A 24139-nucleotide genomic window follows, 5' to 3' on the forward strand; every position below is an offset into this window, starting at 1 on the left:
AAATAAACACAAAATAAACATGCACAAGAGCAAAATAAAGGAATTTAAACACAAATAAAGCAATACAAAAACAAAACTTGCAAAATTAAGGGTTCCAGGCTGGGCAATCCCTTCACTCGATTCACAAACACAAACACAAACCCACCACCTGAACAAACAAACAGGGGAAATTAACACCACCCTGCCAATTTAAAAACCTGCTTCCTCAGCTCCCTCCCCAAGTACGTTTGTGTAGAAAACAGTGTACTTTTTACTCCACTACATTTCCCAGAAGCATCTCGTTACTGGTTCTTTCAGCACACTGACTCTTGCGCAGGCCAGGATTCTGATTGGGTAAAGCAGAGCCCATGTGCAGTGTATGCTTGCTTTGATGATGACATAGTATGTTGATGCCCAACCAGAGATAGTTTTGTGGAGAATGCATTAGTAGTTTGGAAGAGTAACAGGAATTTACAAGCGGTTTCAAAACAGGATTTCACATTATTAACATTTGAGCCTAGAATTGTTTCATGAATTGCATTTTATTTATGGATAAATGTTGATAAAAAGTTTAAATTCCTGATTTGAGATTTAAATTAAGCATTTGAGCCCAAAGGAGGGGGCTTAATCATGTGGTAATGCCCGCTTCATGCAGTAACATGACCGAGCCAAAGGCGAGAAGGTTCCAAGGGGCTCAAATGCTATTAGAATATGGATACGTTAAACAAAATCAAAAAAAAGTTTTTCTAATAGTTTTATCCAGAACTAGTTTTTTTTGTTGCTAAGCGTTTACCTCAGTATTCCATGAGTAATACAGTTTTCTCAAAAAACATCCGTAATCTGTTCAGCCTCTTTGGTTTAACTCAAGTGATGGACCCTGTAGCTACTGCTAGCTGCAGCGTAAATAAAATTTAATACAGTACTGTGATTAATTAAAATATTCTACCTGCATGCAGCTGTTGTTTATGAAGTGTTATCAATAACTTTTTTGTTTTTTAAATACGATTTGAGTGCATATTTGTACAGCCAGCTAAATATCAGTATTTACTGTTAGGCTCCTTTTTTATTATGTTATTGGTAATTGTGCTGTTGTGTTCATAAAGTTTATTCAAAGTGCTGTCAGAGAATGGGAACCATGTCGGTGTTGCTGGTGATCAGTTGAAATAAAGTTACTGACTGTCAGTCTGCATCCATTTGTTTTACAACTTGTGAATAAAACAGGAGTAGTTTCTATGCCACTGATTAACACTTAAAAAAAAAAAAAAAAACTATTTGCTATTCTAAATTTAAATAGATGCAGTAAGGACAGCTAGGAAGTAGATATTGGCAGACTGTGTTCAGAGTGTGTGCACAATAAGAACTGAGATTTTCTTCCATCAAGCAGAAAAAGGTCAATAATATCAGAAATGAATACATACTGGAGGTCTGCAGGAGGTTCTCTTTTTCAGGCGGATTTCCATGGGTAGAATTTAAGGGTGGCTACTTTTTACTGCTGATACTTGAGTACTTTTAGGATATGATGCTTTTGTACTTTTACTCAGATAGTTTTCTAGAAGGATACTTTGACTTCTACTTAATTACTTTATTTCCAAGAAATAGTATTTTTACTCAGGTAACACGTTTGAAAACTTTTTCCACCCTTGGTTAATACCTACAACACCAACTTGACTGATATCTTAGATACTGTAGTGCCAATCAAACGTGGTTCAATGATACAACTTGTAAGATGAACTATGAGTGTCGTAAAGCAGAACAGAGATGGTGGGAATCTAAACTTCAAGTTCATTCCATTGCATAGAAGGGCCACCTGGTTAAATATAGGAAGACTCTGGCATTGGCTAGATCATATTATTATTCTAATTTAATTCAAACAAAAAAACAATCCTAGGTTTCTTTTTGCTACCCCAGATAAATTAATTAATACTTCCCCTAATGGTCCTACTGTTGACATTGGCTTCTCTCACAGCTGCAGTGACTTCTTACATTTCTTAAAAAATAAAATACTAGATATCAGAAATGAAATTTCACAGACCCCTTCTATTAAGGAGGACTCCAGCACAATTTTACCAACTACACCTATTAAGGCTACTAGGGGGCTTTTTCTTTGATTACCTTAAAGGAACTGATTGAGCTAGTTCAAAATATGAGAGTTACTACATGCTCTCTTGACCCTATTCCTACGAAAAACAACAACAATGTTCTTGGTGTTATCCATACCCACACTTTTTCCTCTGGTAAAGTTCCCTCAGCACTTGAGGTAGCTGTGGTAAAGCCTATGCTTAATAAACACAATTTGGACCCCAAAGTCCTCAATAACTATAGGCCAATCTCCAACCTACCATTCTAAGATAAGGTTCTAAAGAGAGTTGTTGCCATTAAATTACAACAAATTCTATCTCTTAATGGTGTATTCGAGAAGATTCAATCTGTTTTTTGTGTTGTACATAGCACCGAGACGGCCCTTGTCAGAGTTGTGAACGATCTGCTGATAAGCTCTGATTCAGGCTATCCATCAGTTTTAATTCTTCTAGATCTAAGTGCTACCTTTGATAACACAATGTAACAATTATTTTTTTTTTTTTTGTTCCTGGGTAGTAAGTGTTATTTCCTAATTGCTTATGCCTCAAAAGTATAGAAAATGGCTATTATTCCCCACAAACTTTGCTTTTGTTACCAGGACAGTGATATTTCAAAATATCACTATTTCCAATGGGAAAACGGGCAAATGTGTGTCTTTTCGTTCACATAAAGTCAGAAAAAAACAACATATGAATCCAAATTAACATGTATTTATACTAAAGTAATTCAAAAATGACTACGAAAGATTTAGAAGTGAGTAGTTTTTGGAGATTTACGATTATACAGTATTTACAGTAAAATTGTAAAAAATTGTGTTACACATATAGGTTTCAGTTTGTCTCTTTTGGGGAGGTAAAATTGGCATTATCTGAAGTTGTCTGTGGTCTTCCATAGGGCTCCATTCTGGGTCCCTGTGACAGAAATATGAGTTCTGGTGATAAATCTTCCTCCCGATCTGTGAGGGCGCTAAAGAACTAGAGGAGAAGTATCTGGATGGGCTGGCCTGACAGTTCGTTTCCAGGACCGGGAAGGGGGTCAGCCTGGAAAGAAGTGAGACTGTTGTAAGACCGTATTGATTTGAAAGATAAACGAGAGGCAGCTGCAACCGTTTACCTAGATATCATGCAGGATTACATATAGGGGCCAGGGTAACACTGATCTTTTCCTTCGTTTGGGTTAAACGATCAGAGAGAGAAAAAAGGATTGAGAGAGGAGCTCTCAGTGTGTGTAAAAGAATTTGTGTTATGTGTTATTGTACTTGTCCTGTTAATTGTCTGTTCTTCACTTGTAGACAGTTAAAGCACACCTCTGGAGCTGTTGACTAGGGTCAGCACTGTCCGGAGCGCCACTGCACTATCATCACGAAGTACCGTTATTTTCATTGCACTCACCCAGGACTGGTGACCGTGTCTTGTATTTTGTTTGGGACTGTGCCCTGTTTTCATTATCCCCGCATTTTACACATTGTTGTGTATAGCCGAGGATTTATTATTTTACGGTCATCAGACCTGGATTCCAAATAAAAGCACTTTTTCACTGGATATCGTTGTCTGCCTGTCACTCCTGCATCGCATCACCGCTACACCTGTTCCCCTTCACCAGCCACTTTGCCACAGTCCCTTGCTGTTTTCATTATATGTGCTACCGTTAGGTAACATTATCCGCAGACACGGAGTGAACTTCCATTGCTATACTGATGATACGCAGCTATATTTGTCCCTAAAGCCAGGAATGTCTTCTGTCTGAGTGTTATTAGTTGCTTGCCTTACAGACATCAAGCATCGGATGTCACAGAAATTTCTAATGTTGAATTCCGATAAAACAGAGGTTATGCTTGTGGGCTCACAGAACCACTTAAAAGGATGAGCTCAACCCTTGCAGTCTCTCATCAAAACTTAAACTAGAAATTAAGTTTGGGGGTCATCTTTGATCCTGACCTATCATTTGAGACTCCTTTAGGGAAGTTACTATAGTATCTTTTTACCATATGAGAAATATAGCCAAACTTAGACCAATCATGTCTGTATCTGATGCCGAGAGATGAATGCATGCCTTCATTTAATCTAGAATTGATTATTGTAATACACTTTTTTCTGATGTCTCAAAACGTGTGGTATCCCGCTTGCAGCTTGTTCAGAATACCGCTGCTAGAATTCTAACTAAAACCAGGAAAAGTGAACATATTACCCCTGTTTTGGCATCTTAACACCGGAACCTTGTGCAGTATAGAATTCATTTTAAGATTTTGCAGTTAAATTACTAGGCCCTGAATGGATCAGCACCTAATTATTTGCAGGAGTTACTGACCCCGTATCTTCCAAACCACACTCTGAGATCTCAGGATGCGGCTGCTGGTTATTCCTAGGGTCAACAAAAGCAACACGGGAGGTAGGGCTTTTTCTTGTAGAGCTCCAAAATTATGGAATGCTCTGCCTTCATTTGTCAGTAAAGCTGGGAAAATTACGGTTTTCAAGTCAAGAGTAAAGATGCACTTTTACAAAATGGCTTTCTTATCTTAGTGGGTTTTAATGTAACTTTAAAATTGCTGCTTTTGTATTGTGTATGCTGTTATTTATATGGTCTGACTGTGGAAGTTGTAGTTTAACATGCTATGCAAATATATTGTGGTTTGTTCTTTTTTCTGCTCTGTACTGCACAGTGCTCTGCCATACTTTTGTATAAAAAGTGCTATATAAATGCAATAAATAAATAAATAAATATTGAATCAATGGAGTGCCAGTGAAGATTTACTTAGAAACTTTGCCTTACAGAACCCCCTGCAGTGTTTGAAACACACGACTTTCTTTGATGTACCCCATGTTGTCCACATTGCAGCAATATATTTTCAGCATCATCCTGATGGTTTTGATATTTTTATTTACACATCACAGATAAATCAAGTTTTTTTCAACTTTTTCTCTGTAAGGGGAAAGAGAGGTTTTCTTCCAAACATCACAGAGTATCCAGACCATGCTCCCTCCTGCAACAACAACAATGTGCAGAAGAGACATTCTCTTTCTCCTGGTAAACCAGACCACGCTCCCTCCTGCAACAACAGCAATGTGCAGAAGAGACATTCTCTTTCTCCTGGTAAACAATGCCTGAGAAAATGTTGAGAAATATATTGGCCAGTTGATTTTTGTGATGTGTGAAATTTCAGATGAGGCAATACCTACAGCTATGGCCAAACGTTTTACATCACCCTATAGAATGAACTCATTTTGCTTCATAAAGTCGAATGAAACCTGTTGAATAATGTTACGTTAACATATTGAATTAAATACTGCTTTGTAGTTTTCCATATACTTAACGAATAACTGAAAAAAAGGAAATACTGTACTACTATTATGTTGAGGTAGACTTTTGCAATAAAAGATCTAAATTATGTTCACATGGTTTTTATTTCATTATTATGTCTCAGAAAATTAAAAGTGATGTAAATTTTTGTCTACAGCTGTATGTTTAAAAATATGAACATGCAATATGGACAACATGGGACCCAACAAAAGTATCATAATGCATGTTCTGTAAATGCTGTAGGGGGTTCTTCACAATATAAGGGCCATTCCAGTTAATCTTAAATCTGAGATTAGGTACGTTTTTAATAGCCATTTCACATTTCACTGTTATGTCAATTAGTATCTGCTCTCTCATTTATTTTTACTAAATCCTGTAAAGCCCATTTACTGTAAATCCTTGGCCAGCACTCAAGATTAGATGCAGAACAAAACAATACAACTGCTGTTTTGTACACAGCATGCATCCAGCACCAGCCAGTTCAATGAAAGATGAAATAGTGAAAACAGCTCACACTAGTGCTGCACAGAAAGGGCTACTGAACTAAGGCTGTTTGAAATGGTCTTCAGCAGTTAGGCTAGCAAATTTACAGGGTTACCACCCCATGGTTGCTAATAAAATAGCTTCAGCATCATATGCTGAAAAATAAATGCAAATGTCCTTATTAGTCTTGCCTCCTGTTTTTGTGGTGTATCTTTACTGCTTGTGTTCAAATGAAAGTACTATATAGCTGACACCTACAGTATACATTGAATGGATGTGTATGACAAACACAGGGAATTATGTTGTTTGCTACAGACACATAAATAAAGAAAAGAAACATTACCCTCTCTCTGTTGCTCAATTTCTACCGATGATGGTACTTTAATGAAGGATTTACAGTATATGACAACAGGACACTGCAGTATCAGGTTATTAACAGTACACTTGTCGGACATACCCAGCGTCTTGTGCCTCATGAGCTCGGATAACTGATAATAAATTATTGTTCTGTAGAAAGTCACATACCGCAGGGTAACTAGATGAGAAAGAGAGAAAAAAAGAGAGATTAAAAAAACAGTACAGTGTCTACTGTATACAAATGGTATAAAAAACATTTGCTAACCATATATGTTTCATCTGTTTATTATTATTGATTATTGATAAAATAAGAAAAATAAGAACATGTATAAACAAGAGGAGGCAATTCAGCCCTTCTATACTCGTTCGTTCCTAATTGCTGATCGATCTCAAAACTTTGACAAGTTGGGTCTAAAAGGATCCCAGTGATTCAACATTAATAACATGAGTAGGTAAATCATTCCACCCCCTCCCCCTCTCTTTGTGAAGAATGATCTCCTTCCCTCTGTCCTCAGTCTTGTCTCCACTTCATTTCTGTCCTCTGGTTCTGGTTAAGGTAACTTTGTCAAACTTTGTCAATTGTGAAGACTTCAATCAGTGTTGACCTTTTGAGAAACTGAAGTGTACATGAGATATTGAATGAGTCTGAATTGGACACCAATGATTAATTAAAGTAGTGAAAAAAGCAAACTTAAGTATTCAAATCAATTAAAAACTGGATAGTCTGATCGCTCTGCTCCTTCTCCCTGAACTGTGTCAGAACTATAGCATTTCCGCATCCCATACTGAAAATAAATAGTAAAAAAAAAATCTTAAATTTTTATCTTTTTAAAAAAGATTTGGGTCACTCTTAAAAGAGGCTTTGGTGGTTAAATGGATGTGTTGTTGCAGCTGGCCCAGGTCTACGTCTGGTCAGCGGCATCTCCTGCCCGGCCTGCTGCCACCGGTCCAAACGTTGCACAGATGTGTGATCGGATGCAAAATGTTTATAAATGAAGATAGAATAACTAAAACAGAGGTCAGAGAACCACTGGCAAACTCAGACCACAACATGGTCTCATTTGAAGTGTTTTTTAAATCCCCAAAAGAAATGACTAAAGCTAAGGCTTACAATTTTAGAAAAGCAAACTATGAAGGTATGAAACAGAGACTAACAGAAGTAGATTGGAGTAAAATAGAGAAAACACCCACAGAAGAAGGATGGTTGTTCTTCAAAAATGTAGTACTAGAGGCACAAAACAATTATATCCCTAAAGTAGACAAATCTAAATGTAAAACTAAATTGCCAAAATGGTTTAATAGATCAATTAAAAAAAATATTCAGCGAAAAAAGGCACTTTACAGAGCATTAAAAAAGGACCAAAAAGAAAGTACGCAGAAAGAGTACACAGAACTGCAAACGCAAGTCAAAAAGGAAGTTAGAAAGGCCAAGAGAGAAATAGAAATAAACATTGCTAAGGGAGCTAAAACCAATTCCAAAATGTTTTTCCAATATTACAACAGCAAGAGAACATTCAAAGAGGAGATTAAATGTTTAAGAGATACAAATGGCAAAATCGTAGATGAAGAAAAAAAAATAGCAAATATGTTAAATGATTACTTTTCACAAGTTTTTACAAAGGAAGATACTGACAACATGCCCCACATGTCATCCAGTTCCTGTCCAGTTTTAAATAACTTTAGCATAACTGAGGCAGAAGTGTTAAAGGGACTAGGAGCTCTTAAAATAAACAAATCCCCTGGGCCGGATGAGATCCTCCCAGTAGTACTCAAAGAAATGAAAGAAGTAATTTACAAGCCGCTAACCAAGATCATGCAGCAGTCTCTTGACACAGGGGTGGTACCGACAGACTGGAAAATTGCAAACGTAATACCGATCCACAAAAAGGGAAACAAAACTGAACCAGGTAACTACAGACCAATAAGCCTGACTTCTATTATATGCAAACTTATGGAAACTATAATAAGTCAGTCAACATGGTTTTAGGAAAGGGAGATCGTGCCTAACTAACTTGCTTGATTTTTTGAGGATGCAACATCGATAATGGATAATTGCAAAGCATATGACATGGTTTATTTAGATTTCCAGAAAGCTTTTGACAAAGTCCCGCACAAAAGATTAATTCTCAAACTGAACGCTGTAGGGATTCAAGGAAACACATGTACATGGATTAGGGAGTGGTTAACATGTAGAAAACAGAAAGTACTGATTAGAGGAAAAACCTCAGAATGGAGTGTGGTAACCAGCGGTGTACCACAGGGATCAATATTAGGTCCTCTGCTATTCCTAATCTACATTAATGATTTAGATTCTGGTATAGTAAGCAAACTTGTTAAATCTGCAGACGACACAAAAGTAGGAGGAGTGGCAAACACTGTTGCAGCAGCAAAGGTCATTCAAAATGATCTAGACAAGATTCAGAACTGGGCAGACACATGGCAAATGACATTTAATAGAGAAAAGTGTAAGGTACTGCACGCAGGAAATAAAAATGTACATTATAAATATCATATGGGAGATATTGAAATTGGAGAAGGAATCTATGAAAAAGACCTAGGAGTTTTTGTTGACTCAGAAATGTCTTCATCTAGACAATGTGGGGAAGCTATAAAAAAAGGCTAACAAGATGCTCGGATACATTGTGAAAAGTGTTGAATTTAAATCAAGGGAAGTAATGTTAAAACTGTACAATGCACTAGTAAGACCTCATGTTGAATATTGTGTGCAGTTCTGGTCACCTCGCTATAAAAAAGATATTGCTGCTCTAGAAAGAGTGCAAAGAAGAGCGACCAGAATTATTCCGGGCTTAAAAGGCATGTCATATGCAGACAGGCTAAGAGAATTGAATCTGTTAAGTCTTGAACAAAGAAGACTACGTGGCAACCTAATTCAAGCATTCAAAATTCTAAAAGGTATTGACAGTGTCGACCCAAGGGACTTTTTCAGCCTGAAAAAAGAAACAAGGACCAGGGGTCACAAATGGAGATTAGACAAAGGAGCATTCAGAACAGAAAATAGGAGGCACTTTTTTACACAGAGAATTGTGAGGGTCTGGAATCAACTCCCCAGTAATTTTGTTGAAGCTGACACGCTAGGATCCTTCTAGAAGCTGCTTGATGAGATTCTGGGATCAATACGCTACTAACAACCAAACGAGCAAGATGGGCCGAATGGCCTCCTCTCGTTTGTAAACTTTCTTATGTTCTTATGTTCTTATGACAATTCCTGCCATTCCTTTCTTTCCACATCTTCTGCTGTGCCCTGCATTGGTTTAAATTATTTGTTAACACGTGCCCAGTAGTTCTCCACATTGTCCAGCCGTAAACTGCAAAGTCAGTTTGATAAGTGACCAGGTATTCCAATAACTTCTCTCTCGCCACTGTGAAGCAGTAGAGCTAATCTGGTACGGATACCTCCTGTCTCTACCTCGGATAACAAAGGACAATTAAATACATTTTGAAAAACAGCACTGTCACCTGATACTGTTACTGGGTCTATGTGATATAAAGGTAGATTCAGTTTGTGCTGTGTCATGATTAAAATGGGCAGTAATATTTTACTTTAAAATTTAATGAACAAACCAAGAATTACAAAAAGTGTAACGAATCAAATACAGATAAACTGCACTTTCAATGGCAAGGTTCAATTCAACAACTACAAATTGCTTTTTTTTTTTTAAATAATGCATTTTTGGTTTTATTTTTTTAAAACCGTTCTATGGAACTATTTTTTTTTAACTCAGTTTTAGGAGGAAGGATATTTAATAAAAATGACTTTTTGTTAATTAAAAAAAACACCTTCACTTTTGTTTTTCAATGTAGTTAGTTAACCCATTTTACAAGCACAGTAAAGGTGAGTGATACACTGGGCTTCACCTCGTGTTTGCAGTGCACCCGGGGGTGCTGATATTAGAGTTTATAACATGGCTTGGAAAAATAAAAACCTCAGATTGGTTAAACAGCATCACATGACCGTGCATATATATATATATATATATATATATATATATATATATATATATATATATATATATATACACACACACACACACACACACACACACAAGGCAGTCTTCCCAGCGACAGCGTGTGGAAGCGACAGCGAGTGGGAGAAGTACAGGCGTGGAAAAGTACAGAGCAGTTTAGAAGCAGTAAAGAGAAATTGCATCATTAATTGATTTAATCAGAAAACACAGGACATTGGGAAAACACAGCAGCAGCTCAAAGTCAAACAGCCGCGTGTGTTTTTCTGATAACAAACAAGCTGAAACTCGGAGCAGCTGATTCAAATTCAGCGCCGTTTTGAGACACGGGCGAGGGGAGGAGCCAACAGCACAGCAGAACAACGCAGTTAAACGAGGCAGTCTTCCCAGCGACAGCGAGTGGAAGCGACAGCGAGTGGGAGAAGTACAGGCGTGGAAAAGTACAGAGCAGTTTCGAAGCAGTTTGAAAGCAGGCTGACAGCTGCAGAAGAAACTAAACTTCAAAAAAAAAAACCTCAACATGGTCTTCAAGCCAGTAATCTGTGACACCTGCTTGATGTGGGAAATCCGAGAAAACCCAGCGGAGCTAAACCAAGTGTGCGTAAAGTGCCGCGCGATCCAGGATTTGCATAAACTAGTAAGTATGCTAGAAATGGAGCTGGAAGAAGTGAGACAGCAACAGGATCTTGAGGAACTGGCACACCCACAATTCATGGAAGTCTGCATCACCCCTAACAGACTGAAAGCCACCAGGGAGATAGAAGGTCAGAACAGCTGGGTTCAGGTAGGCAGAAGCAGGGAAAAAAAGAAACTTCGTCAAACACAACCACCAGAAATCAAAACAACCAACAGATTTGAGTCGCTTCAGAATTTTGATGAGCAGAACCAACAACAAGAGAATGAAAGGAACAACATCCAAGACCCTATTGACAGTGGTGACCAGACAGCAAAAAGAAGGGAGGTCATGATTGTTGGGGACTCCATATTGAGAAACACAGCAAGTTCAATTCGCAGTTTGGACCCCCTTACTACAACAGTGTGCTGCCTTCCGGGAGCCTCGGTCAAGCACATCATTGAGAACGTGGACAGGCTCCTGGAACGAACAGGAGACGACCCGGTAGTAGTCGTCCACATTGGTACAAACAACATTGGAAGAGACAGACCAAAATCCCTGCAAAACAAATTCAGAGAGCTAGGAAGGAAATTAAAAGAGAAAACCAAAACTGTGGTATTTTCTGGTATACTACCGGCACCTTGCAAAGGACCATATGGACAGCTGGAAATAATTAATCTAAACGCACGGCTGAAGACGTGGTGCACACGGGAAGGCTTCACTTATCTTGATCATTGGACCACATTCTACAACGAGGACTATCTGTATAGATGGGATGGACTGCACTTAAATGACAAGGGAACCAGTCTCCTTGGGGAAAAGATCCTCGAACAGGTTCAGAAGCATTTAAACTAGAAAGGAAGGGGAGAGAAATCAACAAAAAAACAGAAGGGAGACCGCATCAAAACAAGGACAACAACTCAAGACAACAACCATTAAATGTATTTATCTAAATGCTAGAAGTATCAGAAACAAAATTTTAGAACTTGAAGCTACTGCACTAACAAAGTAACTATGATGTGATAGGTGTTACTGAAACTTGGTTGTCTGAGAGTGATGGGGACGAATATAATATTTGTGGGTATACACTGTATAGGAAAGACAGGCAGGACAGAAGAGGAGGAGGGGTAGCGCTATACATAAGAAACAGTCTTGAAGCCCAGGTGTTAAACCTGGACAAAGAAAATAAAGCCGAATCAATATGGGTCAGAATAACGGACAAAAATTCAAAGGGCATAATAATAGGAGCATGCTATAGACTGCCAGATTCAGACGGTGAGCAAAATAATCTGTTATACAATGACATTAGAAATGCATGTAGCAAAGGAGAAGCCATCCTAATGGGGGATTTCAACTTCCCCCATATAAAATGAGAAAACCCGGTGGGTAGCACGAAGGATGAAATAGAAATGGTGGAAATGACAAATGACTGCTTCCAAGGCACCGACTAGAGGGGAGGCATGCCTTGATTTAGTCTTTTGAAATAACAAAGACAGAATAACTAAAACAGAGGTCACAGAACCACTGGCAAACTCAGATCACAACACGGTCTCATTTGAAGTGTTTTTTAAAACCCCAAAAGTAAAGACTAAAGCTAAGGTTTACAATTTTAGAAAAGCAAACTATGAAGGCATGAAACAATGACTAACAGAAGTAGATTGGAGTAAAATAGAGAAAACACCCACAGAAGAAGAATGGTTGTTCTTCAAAAATGTAGTACTAGAGGCGCAAAACAATTACATCCCTAAAGTAGACAAATCTAAATGTAAAACTAAATTGCCAAAATGGTTTAATAGATCAATTAAAAAAAATATTCAGCGAAAAAAGGCACTTTACAGAGCATTGCAAAGGGACCAAAAAGAAAGTACACAGAAAGAGTACACAGAACTGCAAACGCAAGTCAAAAAGGAAGTTACAAAGGCCAAGAGAGCAAAAGAACAAATGAACATTGCTAAGGGGGCTAAAACCAATTCCAAAATGTTTTTCCAATATTACAACAGCAAGAGAACATTCAAAGAGGAGGTTAAATGTCTAAGAGATACAAATGGTAAAATCGTAGCTGAAGAAAAAAAAAATAGCAAATATATTAAATGATTACTTTTCACAAGTTTTTACAAAGGAAGATACGGACAACATGCCCCACATGTCATCCAGTTCCTATCCAGTTTTAAATAACTTTAGCATAACCGGGGCAGAAGTGTTAAAGGGACAAGGAGCTCTTAAAATAAACAAATCCCCTGGGCCGGATGAGATCCTCCCAGTAGTTCTCAAAGAAATGAAAGAAGTTATTTACAAACCACTAACCAAGATCATGCAGCAGTCTCTTGACACAGGGGGTGGTACCGACAGACTGGAAAATTGCAAACGTAATACCGATCCACAAAAAGGGAAACAAAACTGAACCAGGTAACTACAGACCAATAAGCCTGACTTATATTATATGCAAACTTATGGAAACTATAATAAGATCCAAAATGGAAAATTACCTATATGGTAACAGGGTACTGGGAGACAGTCAACATGGTTTTAGGAAAGGGAGATCGTGTCTAACTAACTTGCTTGATTTTTTTGAGGATGCAACATCGATAATGGATAATTACAAAGGATATGACATGGTTTATTTAGATTTCCAGAGAGCTTTTGACAGTCCCGCACAATTCTCAAACTGAACGCAGTTGGGATTCAAGGAAACACATGTACATGGATTAGGGAGTGGTTAACATGTAGAAAACAGAAAGTACTGATTAGAGGAAAAACCTCAGAATGGAGTGTGGTAACCAGTGGTGTACCACAGGGATCAGTATTAGGTCCTTTGCTATTCCTAATCTACATTAATGATTTAGATTCTGGTATAATAAGCAAACTTGTTAAATTTGCAGACGACACAAAAATAGGAGGAGTGGCAAACATTGTTGCAGCAGCAAAGGTCATTCAAAATGATCTAGACAAGATTCAGAACTGGGCAGATACATGGCAAATGACATTTAATAGAGAAAAGTGTAAGGTACTGCACGCAGGAAATAAAAATGTACATTATAAATATCATGGGAGATACTGAATTTGGAGAAGTAATCTATGAAAAAGACCTAGGAGTTTTTGTTGACTCAGAAATGTATTCATCTAGACAACGTGGGGAAGCTATAAAAAAGGCTAACACGATGCTCGGATACATTGTAAAAAGTGTTGAATTTAAATCAAGGGAAGTAATGTTAAAACTGTACAATGCACTAGTAAGACCTCATCTTGAATATTGTGTTCAGTTCTGGTCACCTCGCTATAAAAAAGATATTGCTGCTCTAGAAAGAGTGCAAAGAAGAGCGACCAGAATTATTCTGGGCTTAAAAGGCATGTCATATGCAGACATGCTAAAAAAATGGAATCTGTTCAGTCTTGAACAAAGAAGACTATGGGGCGACCTAATTCAAGCATTCAAAATTCTAAAAGGTATTTACATTGTCGACCCAAGGGACTTTTTCGACCTGAAAAAAGAAACAAGGACCAGGGGTCACATATAGCATTTTAAAAGTCCAGCTCAAGTGTTAACCATTCGACTTAAATAAATAAAAAAAAAAAAAAAAAACACATATTCAATGTGTTATTCAATATTCACACAGTTCTGCATGTTATCTGATTAGTTTAACAGCAGTTCTCTTGCAATTCAAAAATAGCCATCAACTAATGGGTATCGCCGTCAGGTGATAGGATTATGCTGAGCTTAATATAAAAGCTGCCTTTAGGCCTCCGTAGCGCCGATGTCAGCTCCCCGCCCCTCGGGTACTGAATGACTATCAGAGCGTAGGAAGCCCAGCCTATTTTGCTTTCAGCCTCTGACAGGGATTTAGCGTAACTATTTCATTGTTCTTACAACACTGTTATTTAATAAAAAATTCAGTGTTTGTACCCACCGTTGCCTTAATTGTGCACGGAAAGCTGGCGGCTGCCCCTTCCCCGGGTTTATCTCACTGAAAAAAATCTAAAAACTCTAGTTACTTTCATTGAGCGGGGGCCACAATAACCGGGCTCAGTTGGTTTTTGCACCCGCTTTAGCTCTTGTATTCCGTGTGCCGGCTGGCACTGCCCCTTAAGCACTCGGCTGAGTCACTTACTATTGAGCACTCTCACTCTTTTTCAGCTTGCTGACTCTTTTAGCCTGTCTCTCTAGTTATTATTTGAGTTTTATTGTTATTCACTTGTCTTACTGTTATTACTTGTAACTAACACTTTTGTTTTTCTTCTTTCAGAGAGAAACACAAGGTTTGTGTTGGCCTTGGGCCTAACGAAACACTATAGCAGCGGTCTTTATTAGACCCTAGCCTGCTCCAGGCACCAGCTACACACAGAGTTTCTGTACCCCGTGCGTTAGCTTAGATCTCCCGATCTAAATTTTCATCGTTTTTTTTTTTTAAGTCTATTTTGGGGATCCTGAATGGCGCATCCCGTAAAGGCGCTCTGCGTGAGTGCAGGATGCGCCCTAAAGCCTGGACGTCTCCGGTTCAAGTCTGGGCTATTCCACAGCCGACTGTGGATGGGAGTTCCCAGGAGGCAGCACTCAATTTGTTGAGTGTTACCGGGGGGGGGGTCAGCAAGGGTGTCCTCGGCTCACTGCACACCAGCGACCCTTGTATAGTCTGGCCGGGCGCCTCCGGGCTTGCCTATTAGCTGACCAGGAGCTGCGTTGTCCTCCGGTACTGTAGCTCCTGGGTGCCTGGATGGTGAATCCTCAGTGTGTAAAGAAGAGGTCAGCTGACGGCACATGCTTTGTTTTCGGCCTCCCTAGTCTGCACAGGAGTGGTAGCGGTGAGCTAAGTCTATTAATTGGGCATCTCAAGGGAACATGCCCTCAGAGGACCTGAATGAATTTTGTGTTTCATGCCTGGGACCAGAACATGCTGCCTCGGCTTTGACCGACAGAATAATATGGGGGTCCTCAAGGCTACAGGGCAGTGGGACTGCGATCTCCTTCCAACAGGGGATCTCACTCTTTGTCTGTCCCCCCTTCAGGTGGAACAGCACCATCCCCAGGCTGCCTGCAACTATCCAGGTCACCCTCCCCATCTCTTGGATGACGTTCTTTCTTGCCTACCAGAGGAAGGCTCACCTCCCGATAGGAAGAGAGTACACTCCAGGTCCCGTAGAGACCAACCAAGTGGGATCTCGACCCTCACGAACCAGACTGGCCGCTTTATGTAGGTTGTAATGGGGCAACAGTCGCTCATAATGAGCATGTTGTTGGCCTCTGGCGCCACAGCTGCGCCGGTTCTCCGGCCGCTCATCTCAGACTACGAAGAGGAGATCCTCTCTCTGCAGGCTTCTGGCAATGAGCTCATACAGGAGGGACGTTCTTGAAACTTGCTGGATGAGCTGCAACAGGAACCGGAGTCATCTCCAGAGCCTGTGTTTAAGGCTCTAGTTGAGTGAGCGGCTCGACAACCAGGGACACAGCCTCAGGGCTCCTGTTTCCCCTCGGCTATGCCAGTGAAGGGCAGGACACTGTCCCCTTTCCCTGACTGTCAGAACTTCCTGGTCCAATCCAGCTTCGGCACCTAGTACGGTTGCCGAAGCTTAGGTTTTTTCTTCCATGCAAGGAGCGGAAGGTGCCAGTTTGGCAGCCGTCCCCCCGGTGGACTCTGCAATTGCAGTCCTCGTACAGGCGCCAGGCATTGGGCCAACCAAGGACCTACAACGTCCAAATAAACAATATAGGACTACAGAGAACACCTCAAAAAAGCTTATGCTACTTGATCCCAAGCAGCTAGGCTTTCTAACATATTGAGCAGGCTCTCTATCAGGCGACCCTTATCAAGCAGCTCCCTGATGTGATCACGGCAGCTCAGAGACGATAGCTAAATCAGGTCACACTAAACAGTTGTTTGTGTGTTATGACTCTAGAACGCTGGGTCAGGCATTGTCTAAACGTCTGTCCCATTGGATAGTGGATGCCATTGCTCTGGCTTAGGAATCTACTGCCCCCCCCCCCCCCCCCCCCCCCCGGGACAATTGAAGGAGCATTCTACCAGGGGTATAGCAACATCCTGGGACCTCTTTCGAGGTTTCCCAGTGTCGGAAATATGTGCTGCGGCTGGCTGGGCTATGCCACACACTTTCACAATGTTCTACCGACTGAAAGTACTGGATTCCCCTGCTCCATTTTTTGGAGCATTGGTCTTGGATTCTATTACAACAGTAGAAGAGACCACTTAGTGTTAGTCTGGATTAGGCTACTGTACTCTCTGAGTACACTCTCCAGTGTTACCCATGTGGTAAGAGTATCCCGGTACAATATCGTACTGTTAAAGACCCTCTGTTCGTAGAACAGTGTTAGGACATGTCCTTTGAACCACACTCTGAGGCGCTGTTCAGTGTATATTTTTTACATGTAGACCGATCAAGTCCTACTGCCTCATGGTCTCCCTTGCAACTGCTTTGGTACACAGTACCCATTAGTTGATGGCTATTTTCGAATTGAAAGAGAACGTAAGGCTGCAGATCCAACCCCAGTTCTCTGAAAGAGAAAATAGCCATAAAGCAGCATGGTGAAGCAAAAGAGGCTGAAATCCTATGCTCTGCATAGTCATTCAGCACTCGAGGGGTGAGGGGCTGACATCAGAGCTATGGAGGCCTAAAGGCAGCTTTATATTAAGCTCAGCATAATCCTATCACCTGATGGCGATTAGTTGATGGCTATTTTCTCTTCGAGAATCGGGGTTGCAAGCGCAACCTTACGTTTTCCATGAACAGTAATTGGCTGAACTCTAGCCCCTCCTCTTTCCCTGTGTGCCTTCTGAGCTAGTAAATCGAGGCCTGTTTTTTTTTTTTTTAGTGACCCTCTTAATTTTTTTAAAAACTTGAAGTCCTATTCTTTCCTTTTAAAATACAAAATAACATACCCTTGTGTATGGGCTGCATTTATTAAATCAGGGCGTAGTTTTACTGAAATTTGTGATAAAAAGCAGATACGCCCATCACATTGGTAGGTAAACATTTAAAAAAATATATGTTTTCAGTTAACATCAATAAGTACTTAAGCCTAGTAATTAGAAAATAAAATTTTTTCTGTTTTCATAGGTATATTATGACCCTGTCTCAGATGAGGGTTAACAGTAGACTAGATTTTTTGGAAAGGGGTACAGGGCCTAAAAAGTTTGAAAACCACTGTCCATAACATGTGTTAGAATGTCTGTTTCTGCCTATTCAAAACTGTACAAAGTCCAATTTCAGGTGCAGTCAAGTGAGTTTTACTATTTGATGGATATTATGTACAACTGGTTGCGATATTATTTTTTATTATGCCCTTCTCATCTGAAGAGCAATTGAATAACACAACAATACAGACCTTATTTGAGGTAGACTGGGGTGCTCTACATTTTGGATGAAAGATTAATGAACATTTACATGTTTTTAATAAATGAGCACTCACATAAAAAAATGACAGACTTGGTACCTTGCCTTTGGATATATTTGACCTCTTTACTGAATGCCCCTGACATTTGAAAAGTAGTTTAAGGCAGTCAAAATTACATGCAATTAGATCTGACATGTCTTTGCTTGTGTAAAAAATAGAGCAAGACAAATTAATTGGCAAACCACTAGGGGCTCGCTTGCAATTCCACAGAACCATGGAGGCAATAGAACAACATGACATACATTCACACTTCGTATGCGCAGTTACAAATGAAAAAGGAAGGAATATATTTTAGAAGTAGACACTGGCAGGTGCTGTCTCCCCTTTTACTTGAAGTAATTGTAGTTATGATAATAATTCTATATATCTTACCCTTGTTGCACTTCTACACACATCTCAATGTGCAGTTTAGAGACAAACACATGGGGCCCAATTTAGATAAAGAGGCAAACCACAAAATGCGCTTGTCCCTGATTTTGGTGACATGCTTTGCTCAGTCCTTTACTGTTTGCGTTAGAGCTAGTGGTCAGCATAACTTTTGGGGTGTGTCCTATTTGCGTGTTAGCTTTGAGCGATTTCGATGAAAGTGCAGATGGTGGTGACTGTGCCTCAAACTAACCAGTAAGGTGAGGTTTATTTGAAACACAGCCGATTCCATTTTGAAAACAGAGCAGCAAGTGATGAAAGAGAGAGAGACAGCTTTAGAACATACCTTAGTTAACTTTACAGCTGCTCTGAAAGATATAGACTTACATGGAAAAAATACATACCTCACAATATATATCATACTTGTATCATACCTCACAATTACTGGATGTAACTTATTTAAGTGTTTAAATTTTAATTTGCACTTAAGCATTTGCTGTGTGGGATCTTTTGGAATTTCGGAAGAACATTATTTTACACAGGTATGAAGTTCGGACTTTATATTTCAGAAAACACTAACTTTAACCCTAAACTTAACCCTATCCTTAACCCTAACCTTAAGCCAGAATGCTGTCTCAATTACTTAATTTACTGTATATGCTGTCGTTTCTTTAACTGTCTGTTTATGGAGTATACACATGTATTGTACTGTACTGTAAACATTGCTTTTCACGTTAGCACATCCTGCTGACAGGCATGGTATTTAAAAGTCTATACCGCTGTTGCTGAACTAGCAAGACCAATTGAACTCTGATACCCCTTCTCCACCTACACACCCGACCCGTGAGGACTCAGTACAGTATGGTACTGGTGCTTCTCCACTGACACACCTAACCCGTGCGCGCTCTGTACAGTACGGTACGGGTGCATCTCCACTGGTACACCCGACCCGTCAGGGCTCGGTACGGTACGGATGCTTCTCCTCTGGCACACCCAACCTGTAAAGGCTCGGTACGGTACGGGTCCATCTCCACTGGCACACCCGACCCTTCAGGGCTCGGTACGGCATGGGTACAGGTGCGTCTCCATTGGCTATTTGTCGAGCTGAATGAGAACCAAACCGTGAAACTTCGGGCAGCGAGTGGGATGAGAGAAAAGTACAGCCTAGGGACGCTAAGGAAGTGCAGGCTCTACTTTCTGTGGGCAGATAGAAATGTTCAGGAAGATGTGCAGTCGTGCATCAGAAATGAGAACGTTTCTGACAATTTGAAGCAAATGGACATAAACTGCGGTTACGGTACACTTAACTCACACACTCAAAAACACCAAATCCTACCAAATTTCTCATCATTGACCTTTATTATATTAATATAAAGAACAGATGCAGAAAATAAAAAAATTCTAAACTTATTTACATAAAATATAGTAAAACAAAATACTGTACCATGCATACAACTAGGCTCTTGTTGCACTCGCACAGCTTCTTTTAAGCAACCAAACAAAAAACAACTAGAAAAACTACAACTATCCTTAAACGGGATGTCTTTGTAAAATCATATTTTTAAAACCTTCTTTTTCCCCTTGAACAGAACTAATTCAACTTTATTAAGTCGATATAATCAATAAAATTTGTGGAAAGAAATTCCTGAATATATTTACAAAATATAGTGATACAAGATACAGCTGTACCATTGGTCTATTAATTTTTGAACATCAGTTTTTTGCGCATCTTTTGGCAAACTGAGATAATTAATAACAATGTCATTGTGTGTGACGTCAGTAGCACGGCTCGGCTCTATAGTGCAAAAACAACCCAGGTTCTCCCTAAATGCACCATGAGAGCTTGGTAGAGCTCCAGCGTGGCTCAGCTGTCAGTGGAAAAGAGGCATGAGAATATCTACTATGCTTCTGAAAAAATGTGATCCAGTAGTTGTGTATAATAAGTGAATTGCTAAAAGAAGCCTTACCTATAGAAATATGAGCAGCCTCTGACAGTGTTGTGGCTGAAGAACTCCTGGGTCTTTTCATTTCCAAAATCTTCCAAAGGATCTGACCACAGCAGGTCACACATTGGCCCAAATGCAGGGGGTTCTTTAAACCTGTCTAACTATAAAAGCAGGCAGTGTTATACTTCTGTATTGATAGGCAGTACAGATCATAAAGCTGGCAGTGCTATACTTCTGATTATTCAGTGATAGGCAGTACAGATCATAAAGCAGGCAGTGTTATACTTTGATTATGCAGTGATAGCAGTACAGATCATAAAGCAGGCAGTGTTATACTTCTGATTATGCAGTGATAGGTAGTACGATCATAAAGCAGGCAGTGTTATACTTCTGATTATGCAGTGATAGCAGTACAGATCATAAAGCAGGCAGTGTTATACTTCTGATTATGCAATGATAGGCAGTACAGATCATAAATCAGCCAATGAAAAATATTTCAGAACATTCCAGTACACGTCATAAGTGTTATCTTGTGCATGACTACCAACTCACACAAATTCTAAAAGACATTGAGAGCGGCGTTAACTTCTTTTAAAAATAAACCATGATGTTTAATAAGTCAATATGTACAGCTAACCCTGTCGTTTCATTGTGCTTCAGATTTTTATATTTACTGTAATTGAGGGTTGTGGCAGGACTGAGGCCCTGCTCATGTGCGTTCCTAGTTTCATTAGCTTTGTGTTTTGTGCTTGTTTCTGTTATTTAGTAAGACGCTCCATCTGGGACATGCTGTCTGCTGTATTTGGTTGCAGGAAACAGCAGCTTGGGATTGGCCTTTGTTCTGTGTGAACAGGGAGAAGAAGAGGCCCTGCAGTGCGGTGAACAGCCATGAATGTCTACTTCTAACCTGGGACAGGCAGGTAAAACAAAGAAAGGGGACCAATACCTGAAGAGTGTTGAATAAGGTCCTGTCTTTCCTTCTCAAAGGAACATTATCAAATACATTGCACTTCCTTTATATTCACCTTTTTAATATCGTCTAAAGTGTGTACTTCAGGTGACAAGCCTCCGTGAACACACAGGAACTGCTGGTTCATCAGGGCAGCCAGAGGAAGGCAGTCGAATGCATCCATGCAGGAGTCATACACCTGCTCCGAATACTTGATTCTACCTGGAAGAAGAAGGAGTGGAAACAAGGCCTGCTGTAGTGAAACAGCACACTCTGAGTCACATGTGTGCTGAGTTCATTGTTCCCTTTGCAACGCACACTCTGAGTCACGTGTGTGCTGGGTTCATCGTTTCTTTTCCAGCACACACTCTGAGTCACGTGTGTGCTGGGTTCATCGTTCCCTTTCCAGCACACACTCTGAGTCACATGTGTGCTGAGTTCATTGTTCCCTTTGCAACGCACACTCTGAGTCACGTGTGTGCTGGGTTCATCGTTTCCTTTCCAGCACACACTCTGAGTCACGTGTGTGCTGGGTTCATCGTTCCCTTTCCAGCACACACTCTGAGTTACGTGTGTGCTGGGTTCATCGTTCCCTTTCCAGCACACACTCTGAGTTACGTGTGTGCTGGGTTCATCGTTCCCTTTCCATGTAGTTACCCTCAGGACCGGTTTAGTTGTTTTTTTCACTTAAGTTGCTTTATCACAGCATCCTGCTCCTGTCAGACTTAAAGGCTGACGTGATAGCAAGAGACTGCATGCAAGAAGATTTATATGTTCAAACAAAGCTGAGAATTAGAGAAATAATAACTCTAATGCCTTCCATTTTAAACATTAGCTGTAACTGACTCCATATTAAAAGAAAGTAATAATGAACAACCAAACTGAACTGAATTTTTACAGGTGTTTTTTTATTTTATTTAATTTTTCAATTAAACAAAACATCTCATAGGAAACTGCGTGGGTTCAGGTGGAATCCTATGTGGTGTGTGTGGTGTAATCCTAAGCAGGTGTGTGTGGTGCCACAAGTAAAGAGAAAATAGATTATTTTCATTTTATGTGTGGCAGAGTGCATCTCTGCCTGTTGGTGATTAGCAGGGATAGGATTAATTTTAATTTCTTGCCAGAGAAATATGTGTGGGTGTGGCTGTGCTCGCAGGTGTAATCATTTGTGTTTAATTGATGCCACCTGCCTGTAGCAGGCAGGTATTTAAACAGCACCAACATGTTTGTTCAGGGCAGTCTCCAGTCTGTGTGGAGAGAGAGGAGCTGTCACAGTGAAGAAACCTGTGTGGTCTGTAAAAGGTACTGTGTGAACCTTTTTCTTTGTGCTTGTGGAAGTGTGTTATTTTGTTTCACTGGTAAGCGGCTTAGACATCCAGTTTTAGTTAGGGATAGAGAAAAAGTTTGAGTTGTCTGGTCAGTAGGGTCTGTTGTGTGATGAGGAGAGACAGTACCAGTCAGTTCTGTCTCCATAACCTGTGGGAGCACCAAAGTCAATGTAATGCTCCCTGTATAATCCCCAGCAAAGACTGGCTGCAAACTTGCACTCCCCTGAATAAGGTTTAAAATAAACATGTAATATTGTATTCTGTGCATAGATATGCATTTGGAAGGAGTTCAGTGTGAGGTCGGTATTAGGGTTCCTATTGCAGGGACTTATTCATTGTATAGGTTAATTCTATAGGATTAAGACTGCGCATGTTCAGAGCCAAATGAAATACAACTATAAATGCTTAGAGGGAGTGTGACAGAAATATAATGAATCTTGGTTGTAAATCTCCCTCCTGACCTGTGAGGGCTCTAAGCAGCGAGAACAGAGTTCTTTGGATGGGCTGGTCTGACAGTTCTTTCCCAGGGTCGGGAAGTCGGCGATTCTGGAAGGCAAAACTCCGTTGCAAGAATGCATTGACCTGGAAGGGAAACAACGTGGCAGCCGTAGATTGGAGAGGCGGTTGCAATCGCTTACCAAAGGGTCATCCATAATGAGAAATAACCCGGAAGGACCTGTGCAGTATTTGTGATAACCTATCGTGAGTGTTTGTTTGTCTTGTCTGTAATTGTTGCTTGTGTATTAATAGATGGCTAATACATTACGAAGCTGTCGCTAAGGGCCAGCATAAAACCCGGAACAACACTACACTATTGTCACGCATTAAACTGTATCACCCACCACGAGCACTACAGCATGCACCCAGGACTGGTGACCGTGTTTGTAGATTGTGGGAGGGATATTTGTGTTTATTGTTTGGGACTGCAAAACCATTATTTACCCGACCTGATTCTATAAAATAATAAAAGTACTTTTCTAAACTGGATTACAAATCTCTGTCTGTTCATTGCGCACTGTATCACTCCTGCACCTATACACAATCAACCACTTTGCCACGGGGGGCTATACTTTTTTGAATTGCACCTGTTGAAATTAACTAACTCTGAACCTGTTCTGACAGGGTGTTCCCAGTTAAAGGTAATGGCTAATTACTATTTTGGCTGCTGCCTTCCTATCTGTGGTCGACTGCCTGTGCAGTATTGATTTAAAGGAGTGAGTGGTGTTTTTTTTTTTTTTTTTTTAAGCCTTCACTCGCGTGGGAGCATGTCCTCCGCCAGGGCTAGGCTTTGCTATACCCCCACTGTCAAGCAACTAAGCTAGCTGTTGTGTGGCAGTATATATATATATATATATAT

The 24139-nt window shown here is 40.1% G+C and overlaps 1 protein-coding gene across 2 annotated transcripts in view; it reads right to left on the minus strand.

Moving 5' to 3' along the window:
- Positions 1-24139, minus strand: part of LOC121324996 (serine/threonine-protein phosphatase 2B catalytic subunit alpha isoform-like) — a 224008-nt gene that overhangs the window by 49626 nt on the left and 150243 nt on the right. For both annotated transcript variants that reach the window (XM_041267274.1, XM_041267275.1), the window contains exons 5-7: positions 21531-21676; positions 20527-20666; positions 6296-6373 (exon numbers count right to left, since the gene is read on the minus strand). In XM_041267274.1, coding sequence (XP_041123208.1) covers positions 6296-6373; positions 20527-20666; positions 21531-21676 — 364 coding nt within the window. The remainder of the gene's footprint in view (positions 1-6295; positions 6374-20526; positions 20667-21530; positions 21677-24139) is intronic.

This window comes from Polyodon spathula, chromosome 12 (genome assembly GCF_017654505.1).
Source record: "Polyodon spathula isolate WHYD16114869_AA chromosome 12, ASM1765450v1, whole genome shotgun sequence".
Classification (NCBI taxonomy): Eukaryota; Metazoa; Chordata; class Actinopteri; order Acipenseriformes; family Polyodontidae; genus Polyodon; species Polyodon spathula.